We start from the raw sequence: 16,835 nt of genomic DNA, 5'->3' as shown, positions 1-16,835 counted from the left end.
TCCCAAATTCCCCTGCGTGAAAAACATCGCTTATCTCAGCTCTGCTGCTGTCTGCCCTGGGTGAAATGTTCTCCCTCCTTCCTGCTCGTGGAGCAATCCCGCCCTGCCATCTGCTGGTGAAATCCTAAAGCCGAGGAGGAGAAATCCTAAACCGGGGGCAGCATTTGGTGGAAAACCTGCCATCTGTGCTGAGAATTGGGAGATCTTTCAGGGTGACCATCAGCGACTGGGGCACAGCTCAGACACACGGTGGCACAGCAGCTTGGGTGATGGATGGGTCCCCCACCAGCACCATCGATGGGCATGGATGGGCCAGATAAAGCCATTAACAGATGTCCCCTCTGCTCCAGGCGCTGCTGAAGGTCCCGAGAGGGCCAGCTGGGAGGATCTCAGGTATCTCCTGGGCACCAGGAGCAGCTGCACTCGGGTGTTGAGGACACCAAGAGCAGGGAGGTCCCCGGGGCAGTTTTGTACCCCCAGCCCATCAGTCCGTGCGAGGAGTGAAAAGGATTGAGCAGGACACAGGACTGTGGCTGTCTGCTCCGAGTCCCCTGGGAGGGAGCACAAATGTCACTAAAATATGTTTCAAATCAGAGCCACAGCGGCTGCAGCAGCCGAAGGGCGTTTAATGTGGAAACACGCTCCTTGAGCTGGGCTGTGTTTTGACTTTAGCTGTCAAAGCAGGAGCTGAGCACTTCCACGGCGACATGCCTGTGTCAGTCCCTGGTTTCCCAGCGGAGGAGGTGCCAGCAGTGAAGGACCAGGCTCAAAACAGTGGCAGGTGTGATCCCACCAGCGCGGCCTCGCTGCACCCTCAGCTGCTGGGAGCACGATGAGACCAGGAGGAGTCTGGTCTCAGGAGGAGGAGGATTTGTGTCATTCGTGTTTTTCAAGACAGAAAATATTGCAAGCCCCTACAATTTTCTTTGCTATTTTTACCTTTTTTTTTCTGCTACTCTTGATTATTCCACTGTAGTGGAAGATTATTCCACTGAAGGGGAAGATATCATATCCCATTTTTATGATAATGTTGTATCCCGCTTTTAAAGCAAATTAAAGGCAATTTGACAATTGAAAAGCCACAATGCCCAGCTAACCAGTGTCTACAGACTAGTTAATCCCCCTTAACAGGACAGCCATGGAGCCTGAAGGTCACTGATGAATCACTGAATCCTGCACTGCCGTGTCCTCACGCTCCGCTGAGGATGCTGGAAATAGATAATTACGGATCTCCCCGGAGCTGATCTCGTGAGCGTGAAGCCACGGGACAGCAGCAGAGGGGGAGAATCCCTCTCTCATTCCAGCAGCTTTCTGTTGGGAGCTGCTCAAGCCTCACCCTGGGAAGAGGGACTGACAGCTCGCTTCCACGGGGAGACATCGGGACCTTTGGTCCCGCTCCAGGGCAGCCCACGATGGGAGCTGGCACAGCACCAGGGCTGCCGCAGGAACTCGCGCTTATTCGGGGAAAAATGATGCTCTGAAGAGGAGGAGGTTGTGGGAACAGCTCCAGCTCCGACCACTCCTCATCCCGCTGCCAGCGACACCTCCAAAGCCAGAGCTCGGAGCAGAGAGAAGAAAAATCCCAGAGGAATCCTTCACTCTCCTGGTGCATTCCTCTGCTCGACCTGCCCCATGGCCCCGCTCTCCCCAGAAGGCTTCCCTGGATTTTTTTTATGTTTTATGGTGGGATTGAGCTGCCCTGTGAGACATCTGCACATGTAGGGTGGGGTAGGAGGGGAAAAAACCCCACAAACTCTTCTGGGGTTTGTTGCTGTGGATCCATCTCCCTGCCAGCTGCCCACAGGGGATTGTTCATCCCTAAATCTGCTGAGGTGAAACTTGTGCTTTAGCTTACGGCTGTTGCTCCATGTTGGGAACACTGAACAGTCTGGCACATTCCTCTGACACCCCTTGGGGATATTTTATGGATTTATGGGATCCCCTCTCAGCCTTCCCTCCTCCAGGCCCAGCTCCTGCAGCCTCCCCTCATGAATGCGATGCTCCAGACCCCAAACCACCATTACGACCTCTGCCGCACCCCCTCCAGCATCTCCTTAACTTTATTATCCTAAACCTAATCAGGCAAGCCACACAATTCCCAACAATTATTAACTTTAATCATTCCCAACGCGGCCCTGCGGCGCCCCCGAAATGGCGGGAGCCGCCGGCTGGGTCCTCCCGCCCGCTGGGGGACGCCGCGCGCGGCGCGGGGCGCTCCGGGCCGGGCCCGGCCGCCTCCTCTCGGCGGCACCGCGGCCCACTCGCGCCGCCGCGGCGCCTATAAAGGGCCGCCCGCCGCACGAATCCGCCGCCTCTCCGCCTTCCGCGGCCGCACCGCGTGAGTCGGGGCCGCGACCGGCGCCGCCGAACCCGCCCCGGGTCGGCGCCGTGGGGTGGGGAGCGCGGTGCGCTGCGAGAGCGCGGCGGCGGCGGCCGCGCCCTGCCCGCCCGCCCTCAGGCCGCCGCGTGCCGCGCTGGTTTATTTCTAATGCCTTCAGGCCATCTAGGCGAGCCGGTTTTAAGAGAAATGGCAGTATTAGTGCGTGTTAGAGCTTTATTTATTTATTTTATTTCCTCAGGAAACCAACGGGCCGCCTCTCTGCTGAATCTGGGCTGAATCGAAGCGAAAGATAAGAGAAGCTGGGGGTTTTAGGAGTTTTTTTTGCCTCAAAGCGCTCGGGAGCCGGCGTATGAATTTTGGTGTCTTATCCGATCCCTGCTCTCCAGGAGGCTTAACTTTGGGGTGTTTTTGCTGATTTTTTTCCAAGCTTGCACAACCCTCTCAGCTGCTCCGTGTCCTGGTGCCAGCCCCCTTGTCCCAGGCTTCTGCCGGCCGCGGCTTAGGCTTTAATTAAGAGTTTTGAGCGTTCCCCCAGAATTAATAATTATAAGAAGCTCGAATTGAGCCCCCAAGTGAAAAACCCCCGTGGTTGAGAGCGCCGAGGGGAAGATGAACACGGCCGCCAGCAGTTACCCCATGGCCTCGCTGTACGTGGGGGACCTGCACCCCGATATCACCGAGGCCATGCTCTATGAGAAGTTCAGCCCGGCTGGCCCCGTGCTGTCCATTCGGGTCTGCAGGGATATGATCACCCGCCGCTCCCTGGGCTACGCCTACGTCAACTTCCAGCAGCCCGCAGATGGTAAGTGACAACGGCAGCCACATCCGTGGCTTTTCCCCCCTCTTTTTTCCTCCTTTTCCCCCGCTCATTCACGTGTTGCCCATCACAGCGTTATAAGGTGAGTCGTCTCTTGCTGGTGCTTGCAACTGGAATATTTTTTTATTGCTCGGTGTCTTTGAAATGCACTTCTTGCTAACGTCTCTAATTTTAGACAGGCCTGTTTTTTTGCACTGACACTAACTTCAGAGATTTGCGGTTTTTCTTCTCATCAGAAAATAATCCCCGTGGTGTTTCCCCTCATTCTGGGGTACTTTGGGGCTGTTTCTGGGGGGGATTTGTGCAGCCAGCCCTAGCAGAGGGAGTTCAGAGTAGGCTGAGTGCTCAGTTAAGTGACTGATCCGTGGCTGCTCCACACACTGCCAGTTCAATAAATTTAATATCTCCTGTTGTTCAAGCAGCTGGATGTGCCTCCCAGTTGGGGAAGTGGCGTTCTTGGTTTAAAGTGAAATAAAACGCTTTATTCAACGTGTGGAGAACCAGATTGCAGAAGCCACACTTGCTTTGCTCTTGCCAGACTCTTTTTTTTTTTTTTTTTTTTTTCACACTTTGTTTCCTGCTCAAAGCCAGGTGTTGCAGAGCTGAAGCAGCACATGAAAGATGGGACAGGAGAGGTCATTTTGGAACACGTCTTTTCTGGAAGGAAAATGGGTCAGCGTTTTCTGCCCCAGTTTTCAGAGCTCTGCCTGCTGACTGCTGCAAGTTTATTGCTCCGTGCTGGGGTTTAACAGCATCTCTGCGTGGTGGAGGCATCCAAGTAGAGATAAGAGCGAGCTTTTCCCTCGAGTTCAGAATCAGGTTACAGCAGCACGGATTTCAGCAACAAGTAAACTTTCCTTTACATTTTTGCAGCGCTTCCGTCCTCTCCCCAGGGCAGTTCCTTGTGATGCCATTTCCTTGGACCGATCTGACTGAGCACTCCTGATCCTTCCCCTTGTCTGATTGAAAGCTGACTTGCACCCCGCTGCATCATTTCTCATTCCGTGGCACACAAAAAAAAAGCTGTTGTTTTTGGGCAGTGTATTTGTGTTTTGAAGATTCTCAGTGAGAAAGAAGGAACCTGAGGGCCTGCCTTGTGTGGTCCTGTCCTGCCCTGAGTGCTTCTTATGAAACCACCTCGGTCCATTTATGTCCTGAACAAAGTTATCCCGGCTCACCTGCCTTCCTTAGGCTCTGATCTCATTTTGCAGGCTCAGAGACACAAAAACAAAAGCCAGCAAGGAGCTCCAGCTCGGCTTGGATAAATTTTGGGGAGATGGGGTGCAGAAGTGTAGATAAAGCTCTCTCAAAGCAAAGAGCGATCTCAGAAGGGATCAGTGGCTGGTCCCACGTGCTTTAGCAGAAGCACTCTGCACCTCGTACAAATGGGGGCCTTCTCAATATATTCAAAGTAATCTTTTATGGTAATAAATAGGCAGGAATTTAGGGGGAGGTTGCACCATTCTGGGCTGCCGGGGAGGCAGCAGACATTTTAGGAAGCTCCTGGGCTTGAAGTGATACTTGGAGCAAGTAAGTGGTGTCTTGTTACTGGTAGGTCTTAGAAGGTCAAGTGGTTTAAACCTAATCATTGAGTGAATATCGGGGCAGGGAAACAGTCAAACTCCTTCTGCTCTCGTGAAGAGATGTGAATTTTGAATTTCTCCTGTCAAACTGCAGCGTGTGTTACCCTGCATAAATAAAAAACCCATTTGCTGCACTCCATGTAATGCAGCAGGGCATGGAGACTGATAGTGTGCAAGAGGGTCGTGGTTTCTCCAAAACAAACTTGACTATGAAAAATATAATTTTTGTTGTAAAATGCAGAAATTTGAACTGTTTTCAAGGTGGCACTTGCCTGCACGAGGCTTCCTGAGAGGAGGAGGAGGAGGAGGGATTCTGTGTTTTCTTCCAGGAATGCATAATCAGAAATGCACTTGGCTTCATCCCACTAAATCTGAGGAAAGCTGAGGGGGGAGCACTGTGGGAATCTGATTGGGTTTATGCTTGGGAGTAGGTGCTTACAGTAATCAGGTTTTGTGCTCTGCAGAGTTCTTGTGGACACGTGCTATGTTTGAGCTGGCAGTAGGTGTTAAAAAGGTTGATAAATGATAGTTTGCGTTTCCCTGGCGCCTTTTGTGGAAGGGTGAGGGCTTTGTAAATCTGAATAAAGCAACGTTTTAACTTCATTTTGGTGTGTTCTGAAGCAGGGCTCTGCCCCACAGAGCAAATCAAGCAGCCAGAACTCTTCCCCATTTCAGGATCACAAGGACCTCACTGTCACATCTTGAGCACACTCTGCATTTCCAGGTTCCTGTGTCCAAACTGGGCCAAAACTTGTGTTATTTTTTACAGGTTTTGAGGTGCTGGAGTGATGCTGGCCAGGCATTGTCTAACTGGCAGGAGTCTGCTGCAGGGAGGTTATTTTTAGGGAAAATGAGCTCTGCTGCTTTTGATTGCAGTTCCTTGCTGTAGTAACCAGGGAATGCTGAATTCTGAGCCTGTCATCCTGTGATGGGCAGGGTAAGGAAACCCTTCACAGTTCTGGCTAGTTCAGGCTCAGCAGTGATTGTTAAAATTTATTCTTTTTGACTGTGCAGAAGGGAGAGAAAACAAACTCAACAAACAAGCTGAATTTCTCTTTTCATGTATTCTTTGCAATTGAATTCCAAACATTGACAGTCACAGAAAGCTCAGGATAATGAAGCAGAGAAGCTTCAGTTTGGCTGCAGAGATAAGGTGTTCTGAAAGTGGAGGAAAACCAGAATGTTCCCCAAGCTAAGGAGGATCCCAGGGCTGGAAATAGATCCGTGTTTCTGTAGGAAACTATAGATAAACTTGTTTGTTCTCCTTGAGGACAGTGTAAGGCAAATTGTGGAGTTAAAATGGAAGAGTTGGTGCTGCCACAAGCTTCATTGCAGCAGCATTTTGTTGTGACCTCAGTGACTGAGGAATTGAATTATTTTGAATATGCACCATCTCTTTTTTTCAAAAAATAAGTGGCTGAATTTGCTCTGTGGGCAGTTTTTGCTCAGTGACCTCAGTGAGAGCTTGGAGGTTCGGGGAGAATCAAGCTCCTCGTGTGGAGTTTCTCCTGGGTGAATCTTGGGGTGTGAGGGTGGTTATTGATCTTCATGCTGCTCATCCCCAGCCACTAATTCCAGCATTGTGTTAACTCTGCATCCACAAGGGAGCTTAACTGCTCTTGAGGGCTCGGGCAAGCCGCAGTCAGTGTTCAGGTGCCCTCCCTGCCCAGAAAGGGAATGAAAAGCAAGCCTGAAAGGGGCTGTGAGTGTGTTTTGTGTTCTGTATGAGCCACAGTTGAGTCTGCTGGAAGCATGACAGGAACCAGTGGGAGAGAAACAGATACAGGAACTGAAATGGCTGAAGCTTTGTGGCTGAAATAGAAGAAAATGAGAAGGTGTTTGCTCAGATGAAGGAAATGAATCAGATGTGCTTGGTGTGAGTCATTCACAGAACTCTTGCAGATCCCTTCCAGGTTTTCTGAGGTCCTGGTGTAGAGGGGTTGCATCTCCACCTGTGGGTGTGGCGCAGATCCCTGGGGGAATCCTTGTAGGGCTTTCACAGCTCGCCAGAAGTGTCTGGGTGTAATAATAGAGTGGAACAGTAGCAACCTGTTGAAAGAGCAGTGCAATAGTATCTGCTCGGGGGGCTCGGGAGGAACTTCCAGCTCCGGAGCTGGGTGCTGCCTGTGGCGCCTTCCCACTCCCCCTGGTCACAGCCACTGCTCGATCCGCTGTCACCTTCCAGCGGGAGCCTGTTGCTGCTGCAGATGGTGTTATCCACCCGGTGTGTGCCCTTGCCAGCACATGCTTCTGCAGGACCTCTGCCTGCTATAAATAAACGCTGCCAAATTTGACGAGCTGCACTGCTTGCCTGCTGAGCTGCCTACACCAGGAAAGGACTGCAGGAAGAGCCTGGCTTGCATGGACTCGGAGCAGCAGCTGAGGAATCGTTTTAGCCTGGCAGTTCATTGCATTTTACACCTTGGCCTAAGCAGAGCTGTTGGAGTCCTTAATTTATACTTTTTTTTTTTCGAGCAGAGCTTGTTTCCAACTGGATTTGTGTGTGGGGAGAACGGCGATGGTCCCACCTCAATTTAAAACAAAAAAACCACATTTCAAAGCACATGAAAAATGCTGAGAAACTTCCATGCAGTAGTGGAGGCTGGCACTGGGGGTAGGGAGTGCAGGCTCTGGTGGGCAGTGTTCCACTGGAATTCCTGGAGGTAGTTTTGGGACACGCTGGGTAGTGTTAATCAGGCTGCACGAGCCAAGTCACGTGCAAGGTGTTCAGATTGCTTTTTTTCCCTTGAATTTCCTTCTGAAATCTAATCAGCAAATACCACAGGGTGAAGGTGGCCTGGGACAACTGAGCCAAACAAATGTGGAAAATTTGGGTTCTGCCCTGTTAATTTTCCTTTATTTTAATGCAAGTCTTTCCATCTCTTTGCCTGCTCCATGCTGGGAATCAAGACTCTTTCTTTCTTCTCTGCCTGCTCCATGCTGGGAGCGTTTTCTGGCACGGAACAGTGCAAGCATCTCAATTTTATGAACAAGATCCTGATGTGTGTACGTAATGATCCTTTTAATACACCAGTAGGCAGCAGAAATAGCCTCGTGGAGGGGGGTTTCAGTGCAGCTTAGAATGACAGTGCTGGTGTTTGAGAGCTCAGATAAACACTTCCCTGTTAATCAGATGGGGTGTACAGACTTTTTTCCCCCCCAGAATTTTCTCATCTCTCTTGTCATCTTTAGCTTGAGCAACTTGGGAATCATTTTTTTTGGCCACATGAGTTATGTAGAGGCTGACTCATGTCCTCACAGCCAGCCATGTGTTCGTGTACATTTTCCCTGACCTGACAGGGAGATGATCCTTCTCTCTGAATAGAAATGAGGATGGGGAGATGGGAGCTTCATGAAAAGCAAAACAGCCACACAGTCACTCTTTTTGCTTCGTTTTTTTTCTACCAGAGTTTCCTGTTTTTCCTTTCCTTCTTTGAGTGGAGTAATTTACCTGTATAATAATTCAGAATATGGCTAATAAACCAGGCATTTTGATATCAGTTTTGCTGTGGCAGTGAATATATTGCTATAATGTAAATTTCAAGTCTGTGAAGCATTTTATATACTTAGTGACTGTGCTGCAAAGACCTCCCTTGAAACACTGAGTTAAAAGTCATTGATCACCTCTGGTAACACCCCAAATGGCTCCATGAGCTGAGTAAAATTCAGAGAAAAGAATCACCCACCCACTGGAAACCTTTATTTTCTAACCGACCACAGAAAATCTGTTCTTGGCTTCTCTTGCAGCTGAGAGAGCTCTCGATACCATGAACTTTGATGTGATCAAAGGGAAACCCATCCGCATCATGTGGTCTCAGAGGGACCCTTCCCTGAGGAAGTCAGGGGTTGGGAATGTCTTCATCAAGAACCTGGACAAATCCATTGATAACAAGGCACTTTACGACACATTCTCAGCATTTGGAAACATTTTGTCCTGCAAGGTGAGATGTGGTTGCATTGTCCAGTTCTTTTAGGGTGGGGACACGATCAGAGATTGGAGTGTAGGCGGCGAAAGGGACACTTCTTGTCAAGTGTAAGGAGCAGAATCACGGAATAGTCTGAGTTGAGACACTCAAAACTCATCAAGTCCAACTCTTTAAATGAACGGTCCCTACAGAGATCAAACCTGTGACATTGGTGTTCAAACAGAATCTCTGAAAGGCAGAGTTGACCAAAAGCTGGAATTACATCAGATCTGGTCAGGAAGTGCAGGAATCTGACCCTCAGGTGGTGGTGGTCGGGAAGGGAGGGGATCTGACCCTCAGGTGGTGTTGGTCATGACGGGAGGGGGTCTGACCCTCAGGTGGTGTCTGCCAGGTGGGGTCTGACCCTCAGGTGGTGTTGGTCAGGAAGGGAGGGGGTCTGACCCTCAGGTGGTGTCTGCCAGGTGGGGTCTGACCCTCAGGTGCTGTCTGCCAGGTGCTGACCCTTGTCAGGAACTCACCCTTGGCAGTGCCCCATTGTCACCCGCTGGCCCGTGGCAGAGGAGGGACGCTGACAGCTGCCTTTGCTCCCTGTCCTGCAGGTGGTGTGTGATGAGAATGGCTCTAAGGGCTACGCCTTTGTGCACTTTGAGACCCAGGATGCTGCAGATAGGGCCATCGAGAAGATGAACGGCATGCTGCTCAACGACCGCAAAGTGTGAGTGTCACAGGCGGCAGCAGCAGCGCTCACATGCTCCGGGATGCATCTCGGTATTAACAGGGACACACAAGGCACTGGTTCTCCTGGCCCAAGCCTTGGCCTGCTACCTCTCCACTCCAGGGCTGGTGAGTGACCCTGCCCAAGCCATGGCCTGCTACCCCTCCATTCCAGGACTGGTGGGTTTCCCTGACCCAGCCTTGATTTGCCACCTCTCTGCGAGCGGGCTGGGGTGGGTTCTGTCTAGGGCCAGTGGGACTCCTTGGCCAGCCACAGCACAGGTGATTTTTCTGGTTGCTCTGTGGTCTGTTTGTTGTCCTCTGCTGTCACCCTTTCTTGTCCCCATTCCCAGTTCCTACTGCACACTCATTTTTTTTGCCTCGCCGCAAGTCACACGTTATTTTTTTCCTCTTGAAACCGATCTGTTTATTGGGGTTTTCATTTTTTTTTGTCTTACAGGTTTGTTGGGAGATTCAAGTCTCGTAAAGAGAGGGAGGCTGAGCTGGGAGCCAAGGCGAAGGAATTCACCAATGTCTATATTAAAAACTTTGGGGATGACATGGATGATGAAAGACTAAAGGAGGTCTTTGGCAAATATGGTAAATACAGAAATATTTGTATTGAGGCTGTGAATTTCATGAAATGTGGTAGTTTTGAGTGCTGCTGTGTAGTCCCTACCTGGGTCGCTTTAAAGCTGAGGAGATATTACATGGAATTTAATAATAATAATAATTTAATAATCTTGAAATGCTTTACTAACCCTGTCCCTTGGTAACAGGTAAAACTCTGAGTGTTAAAGTGATGACAGACCCCACTGGAAAATCCAAAGGCTTTGGCTTTGTAAGCTTTGAAAAGCATGAAGAGGCCAACAAGGTATGACCAACTTTTATGTTGATAAGATAACTTCAGAGAAGAAAAACGTGGTTTATCTTGGGAGCCTGTTTCTGAAATGGAAGAAAATTCTGCCTTGGGCAGGACCTCTTCTAGATGTGGGAACTTGGAAACCTTTTGCACCTTAATAGCTTGACATTCAAGGGTAACTTGGCATCCCTCCAGTTTCCTAGATCCACACTGTGGTATAATCAAGAATGTTAATTGCTGAAGAAATACTACAGTGCAGGGCTGGAGGAGGAGGAGGGCACCTAGAGTGAGAACATTGCTCAAAAATGGTCTTCTCTGAGCAGAATGCTTGTTAAAATGTAGTTTTAATTACAAGAAAAGGTGGGGATGAATTTCCAAGTTGGTTCAGCACTCCCTGGTGTGTCAGCTTGATCTGTGTGATAACTTCAGCTTGTCTTTAATGAGCCTGTTGTTAACAGGAGGAGTGCAAAGGTAACGTGCAAACTCTGATTTATTGACTGACAGGCAGGGACACAACGTCAGCTCTGGGCAGTCCTGCTCTGACAGGATCAGGGGCTGTCCTGCTGCAGCAGCTCAGAGTTTCCTCTTGAACCCTCTGTGCAGGCAGTGGAGGAAATGAACGGGAAGGACATCAACGGGAAAATGCTCTTTGTGGGCAGAGCACAGAAGAAGGCTGAGCGCCAGGCAGAGCTGAAAAGAAGGTTTGAGCAGCTAAAACAGGAGAGACTCAGCCGGTACCAGGTGAATCGTGTTTCTTTTCTCAATTTAAGCACCGTTCCTGCTCTGTTGAAGGAATTGCCAGAGCAGTTATTGTCCCGTGAGACATCCTGGGTTCAAACACAAAGGTGTCTCTGTGGTATTTGGTGGCGAAGGGGGCATCAGGGCTTAGTCTTGGTACTGAAAGTGTTTAGGAGGATGTGAGACAACAGGCATGAAGTCTCCTTGACTTTCAAATGGGGATCCCTGGAGGGGATGGGAAGAGACAGCACAACTCTGCACTGCTCTCTGTAATTTGTGGCAGAACTGGGTCGTGTCAGAGGTGGCATCTGAAACTCCCCCAGTCCCTGAGGTGCACTGCTGGGCTGGGGACATGTGGTGATGCCACAGGAAGGCAGAGGAAATCCAGACAAGCTCCCTTTCACCACAGTGGGACTTGTCTCTACGCCTTTGCAACATTTATCACCTTCAGCTTTGGGTGGTGTGGAAGGAACATGATGCTAAATTAAGAGTTTTCAGACAAATTCCAGCTCTGGCAGATGGGTAACAGTTGATGTGCTTAAGAATTTTCAATGTTGTGAATGTCATACTGTTCTTTCCCTTTCCAGGGTGTTAACCTGTACATTAAAAACCTAGATGACACTATAGACGATGAAAAACTGAGGAAGGAGTTCTCACCTTTTGGGTCAATAACGAGTGCCAAGGTACTGTGGGATTTGGGGGTTACTTGGATTTTGCAGCCTGAAGAAGGAATTGTCTGACATGGGATTCAAGGGCTGTCCTTAACCTGTGGTTATTGTGCTTCTGAAAACAGCTTGGCTAGTGAATAGCAGGATTTTACTAAAAGCTTCACTCCCTTACAAAAAGGGCAGGCAGGAAGTGGCAAACGTGCTTGCTTGAGGTGGTAAGCATGAAATGACACTTTCCTCTGTGCATTTAGGACTGCACCAAATCTTTCCCATTCCTTACTGTGCGGTGTGGGCCTGGGGACACATGGTGCTGACAGCAACGCAGAGCAAATCCAGACAGGTGACTCTTCATGAGAACCTGTCTCTACACCTCTGCAACAACTTAGGTGCTACCTAAAATCTGAAAAGCCACAGATTGTTCAGCTCAGTTGTGCTGGTACTCCATCAGCAATTGATCTTTACTGCAGGTGATGCTGGAAGATGGACGGAGCAAAGGGTTTGGCTTTGTCTGCTTTTCCTCTCCAGAGGAGGCCACCAAAGCTGTGACAGAGATGAACGGGCGCATCGTGGGCTCCAAGCCCCTCTATGTGGCACTGGCCCAGAGGAAGGAGGAGAGGAAGGCCCATCTCACCAACCAGTACATGCAGCGCATCGCTGGCATGAGGGCCTTGCCTGCCAACACCATCATCAACCAGTTCCAGCCCGCTGCTGGCGGGTATTTCATGCCTGCTGTGCCCCAGGTGAGCTGCCGTGGGGTTTCTAATCTGTGTTAATCTCACCGAGCCTTTCTCATGCCTGTAAGCAGCAGCTCCTAATGAGGGGTGCAGCAGTGGAGTTAATTCTGTGACTTGCTAGCTGCCTGTTCTCTTAATCCCAACCTGAGCGTTGGGTCCTGGCAACGGCTGCCTAAACGGGTTGTAAACAATGTTTGTGATGCACTTGGATGTTGCCTCTGAGCTTATCTGATCTCCCTCCAGGCTCAGAGCAGACCCACTTACTATGCACCCAACCAAATGACACAGATGAGACCCAACCCACGATGGCAGCAAGGAGGGAGACCTCAAGGTGAGAGTGCCAGAGGCTGTTTTGGTTGTAGAACCCTTTGGGAGCTGTGCTTCCCCACAGGAACAATTCATCCTTTGTGGGGACGGTCCCGTGCGGGGCCAGGAGCTGCACCCTAATCCTTGTGTATCCCTTCCAACTCAGCACGTTCCATGATTCTCTGATTCTCCCTGTGCACCGCCCCTGTAGCTGACTGTCCTGCCTTGCCAGCTGGTTCTCTTTTGAGGATTTCCCCTCCTTCCACCCTTTAGGCTTCCAGGGAATGCCCAATGCCATGCGGCAGTCGGGGCCCCGGCCCGCCCTGCGCCACCTGGCCCCTGCCAGCGCTCCTGCCTCCCGCGGCCTCCCCGCTGCTGCCCAGAGAGTTGGTAAGAAGGGGTCTCTCCCTGGGCTTTTCCTCTTCTCTGGGAGGGAGGAGGGTGCTGTGGAGACTTGGCTTCTCCCAAAGATGGCCGTTAGATGTGGGATGTCTGCAAAGAGCAGAGCCAGCACCTGCTGCTGTCCCGTTCCTCGCTCTGCGGCGCAGGTGTGGGAGCGCTCGGTGCTACAGCACGGCAGTGGGAATCTGTCACAGACACATTGGATGAAAATCCTTTTGCTCGGATTTTCTTCTCCTGAGAAGCTGAGGAGCTTCAGGAAGGAAATGTAAACAATAACTCTCTGCTGCTGTGGAATGCAGCAGGTGCTTCCTTGATTGGTTTGTGTGAGGTGTTTCTAATTAATGACCAATCAAGGATGCAGCTGGATTGGACTCTGGTCAGTCACAAGATTTTGTTATTCATTCTTTTTTTTTCTTGTCTCGCTTTCTGATGAATTCTTTCTCTCTATTCTTTTAGTATAGTTTTAATATAACATTTTTAATATAATATATATAATAATATAATAAATCAGCCTTCTGAAACGTGGAGTCAAGATTCTCGTCTCTTCCCTCATCCTGGGACCCTGCAAATCCCACAACAGAAATCCAGATGGATTCTTCTCCACTGGTTTGGGACTTATCTCTACACCCCTGCAACACCACCCCAGAATCTCTGTAGCTTATGGGTTTTGCTTTCAGAGGAGAGCAGCCAAATTCATTTTTTTTCCCAGTGATCAGCTGTAAAACAAAAGGTGTGGAATCTATGGATTGGTTCTAGGGAGAACATCCCCTTCTTGAAGTAGCCAGCTACACTTTGGTTTCTAAAGAAGCATCACCATGCAGGGCATAGTTTGAATTAAAACCAGACGTCCCAAGTTGCTGGCTTGTTGCTGCAGGTGTTTGTCACCGTGTTCTCCTTCCTTTGCAGGTGTTGGCACAGCAGCTCAGAACTTGGCTCCCCGTCCTCCTGTAGCTGCCCCTGCTCCCAGGGCTGTCCCTCCTTACAAATATGCCTCAAGTGTCCGCAGCCCACACCCAGGTGTCCAACCTCTGCAGGTACCACCAGGGCCGGGCTGGGAAGTCCCTGCAGTTTCACATGCAACTCAAGTATTTTTAGAGCAACTTCAAGCTCCTTTTATGACCCAGACAATCCTAATTTGGAATTTAAAAAGCTGGCAGTTGTGCCTTTGCCAGGGGCACCCTGCTTGGTTCATCTGTCTTGTACTCACAAGCCCTTTTGTAGCCAGACTGGCTGTCGGGATATTTTTCTTGGTTCTTTGTTCCTGTTTTGCAACCATTTAAGTCTCCCTCCTCTTTGCCAAGTTCTCACTGGGGTATCATTGAAAGAGCACCATCTACACCTGGCTTTCTCAACATTTCGTGATGTTTGATCCTGTTTTTGTAAGATATTTGTGGTGTTCCTGTGTGGCATTCCTGGGTTTTGAGCTCAAGACTTGCCGGGAGTGTTTGTGAACCAAGAGCACCTTGCCTGCCCTTTCTGAAGCTGAGGTGTTCTGTAGGCTTGGCAAAGATTGTGTTTTAGGAGGGAACATCTTAGAATTGTCTAAATGTGAAGCAATCAGCCTCATCCTTATTTCACAGCCCTTGTCTGCCCTTTTCAGGCACCTCAGCCTGCAGTGCATGTGCAGGGCCAGGAGCCCCTGACAGCCTCCATGCTGGCTGCTGCCCCTCCCCAGGAGCAGAAACAGATGTTGGGTGAGTAAAACCCCACTGCTCACCGATCGTTTTTCATCCCCTCAGGTTTCAAAGTTCCAAACTCATCCACCTGAACTCCTTTTTTTTCTCCCTCAGGAGAACGTTTGTTCCCCCTGATCCAAGCTATGCACCCCAGCCTGGCGGGGAAGATCACAGGAATGCTGCTAGAGATTGACAACTCGGAGCTGCTGCACATGCTGGAATCTCCAGAGTCCCTCCGCTCCAAGGTGAGCTGCTGTGTCCCTTTTTTAACTCCAGAGGGGCTCTGAGCAGGGAGAGAATCTCACTGGATTTGTGTCCCCAGGTGGAGGAGGCTGTGGCAGTGCTGCAGGCTCACCAAGCCAAGAAAGAAGCTGCCCAGAAGGTGGGTGTGGTTGCTGCTACCTCTTGAACCAGGATGACTGGTGAGTGTCTCGGTGCTCAGCTCCACTGAAAAGCTTCCAGAATCAGTCAATAAAACGCAGTTGTTAGTGAACAATTCACGTGGGTGTGTCACCAGCACTTACCTTGTGATTGTAGCCCACTCTTCGACAACAAAAAGCTCCTGATGTTGTTTCTCCCAGCAGAACATTTGTGTAGAAGTTAAGAAATATTCATTCTGATGCTTTTTTAAGGGATCTAAAGACGTTGTTGAAGTCCTTGAGGTGTTCCTTGGAGCTGGCATGCTGGGGATGAGTCTTGTGGAGCTGCTGATCTGGGAAATGGCCACGTTTTGAGGCTAAACAGGCTCTTAGTGGCCATTCCTTATCCTGGAAACCACCTGCCTTCAGGAAATAATAAATGAATGCTGGAAATGTTTCACTGGCTAGGTCTGTCCACACAAGTGGTGTCACCTGCGTTTGGGGTTGGCTCTTGTTTAGTTTATGAACAAGGATTTTGATTCTTGCAATTCCTCTTCCTGCTTTTCATGACCCGTTTTTCTGTGGGCTGTCAGGAATTGCCCTCTCCAGGACTTTCTGTGCTGCTGTTTGTGATCAGATGTCACAACTCAAGCTGGTGCAGAATTCTTATTTTCACTGGGTGGTCTAGCAAAGAATTTGAGTTTCTTGTGGGTAATAACAATTTCTGATGATCTGACCACCATGAGCAGCTTCTCTGTACCTTCCCAATTCTATTGGAATCCTTATTCCTTGGAATGCTGGAATATTTCCTTGCCTGGGGCAGGGATGCTCTGAGTAACTTCTCTCCCTTTTTCCCCTCTAGGATACAAAGAAGCCAAATAGCCCCTTCCTAGACATCAGCTCAAGATGTTTGAAGATCCTTCACTGTCCTGCAGATCTCAAGGCCATGCATTGTATCACATAGTTATATTGCATTTTGTAAATTAATCTTAAAGATCTTATTTAAAAAGCTGACTCTGAAGCTCGAGGTTTCCAAAACCAGAATCTGAGGGGTTTGCAAGCTTTTCCTTTGCCAGAACAGAGCTGCCCCTCGTGTCTTCTAAAGAGGACGTTGAGGATTTTAGGCTGGAAGTATTTTTGTGAGTTTGTGTTTAATTGAACAATCCAGTTTGGAAAGTTTGGGAAACATTTATCAATAAAGGAATAAACTTGCACTTTGTTTGCCATCATTTCTCTCTGTCGGATAAATAAACGTGCCTTGGCTTTGTGAAATCAATCTGCTGGGTAGTTATTGAGGGGTGAATACATTAATCAGGGATTTGACTTACTCTGCTTGCTAATTTTGGATAATGAGTATTTAAAATCATGCCTGGGGCAGTGTCTGAAGGGCTGATGGCTGTAAACAGTGATCTGAGAAGGGCTGGGGAGTTATTTTCAAGTGAAGGCTACAAGGGTTTGGCCTGTTTTTGTCACGGGCTGTTCTTTGTTTACAATCCTACATTTTCAGCTGCATTTTTAGTGCTCCTGCTGCTATTTTACACTCCAAAGGTGGCCGAGGTTTACCACTGGGGTCGACAAATCCTTTGCAAACTTATTTTGGGTGATCCTTTTGGCTAAAAACAACATGATTCAGACAAACACAGAGCACACACTAAGCTGGGAGACACTCAACCCCCTCGCTCGGGCTGGAGCTGCACGTGCCAGATCCA

General features: G+C 49.4%; 1 protein-coding gene and 2 non-coding genes across 3 annotated transcripts; all 3 read left to right on the top strand.

Moving 5' to 3' along the window:
• Positions 1–2,240: 2,240 nt before the first annotated feature.
• Positions 2,241–16,402, top strand: PABPC4 (poly(A) binding protein cytoplasmic 4). Its single transcript, XM_038160960.1, has 16 exons — positions 2,241–2,338; positions 2,580–3,143; positions 8,489–8,682; positions 9,267–9,382; positions 9,842–9,981; positions 10,161–10,255; positions 10,847–10,984; positions 11,569–11,664; positions 12,117–12,389; positions 12,627–12,714; positions 12,963–13,079; positions 13,998–14,125; positions 14,692–14,785; positions 14,882–15,012; positions 15,090–15,189; positions 15,989–16,402. Exons 2-15 carry the CDS (start codon positions 2,951–2,953, stop codon positions 15,174–15,176), a joined length of 1,890 nt encoding a protein of 629 aa, XP_038016888.1. The 5' UTR covers positions 2,241–2,338; positions 2,580–2,950; the 3' UTR covers positions 15,177–15,189; positions 15,989–16,402.
• Positions 11,286–11,421, top strand: LOC119711247. The gene has a single exon (XR_005259684.1). It is a non-coding gene; the product is annotated as a small nucleolar RNA SNORA55 (small nucleolar RNA).
• Positions 11,905–12,032, top strand: LOC119711254. Its single transcript, XR_005259691.1, has one exon. It is a non-coding gene; the product is annotated as a small nucleolar RNA SNORA55 (small nucleolar RNA).
• Positions 16,403–16,835: the final 433 nt, after the last annotated feature.

This window comes from Motacilla alba, chromosome 23, assembly GCF_015832195.1.
Source record: "Motacilla alba alba isolate MOTALB_02 chromosome 23, Motacilla_alba_V1.0_pri, whole genome shotgun sequence".
Classification (NCBI taxonomy): domain Eukaryota; kingdom Metazoa; phylum Chordata; class Aves; order Passeriformes; family Motacillidae; genus Motacilla; species Motacilla alba.
The sequence above is the reverse complement of the archived record's forward strand: the minus strand, read 5'-3'. Positions and strand labels throughout refer to the sequence as shown.

Bases quoted from the DNA above. Each gene is read 5' to 3' on its own strand.
- PABPC4 (XM_038160960.1), top strand. From the start codon at position 2,951: ATGAACACGGCCGCCAGCAGTTACCCCATGGCCTCGCTGTACGTGGGG. The intron at 9,383-9,841 runs GTGAGTGTCACA...TTTGTCTTACAG, and splicing joins CTGCTCAACGACCGCAAAGT to GTTTGTTGGGAGATTCAAGT. The intron at 10,256-10,846 runs GTATGACCAACT...CCCTCTGTGCAG, and splicing joins AGCATGAAGAGGCCAACAAG to GCAGTGGAGGAAATGAACGG.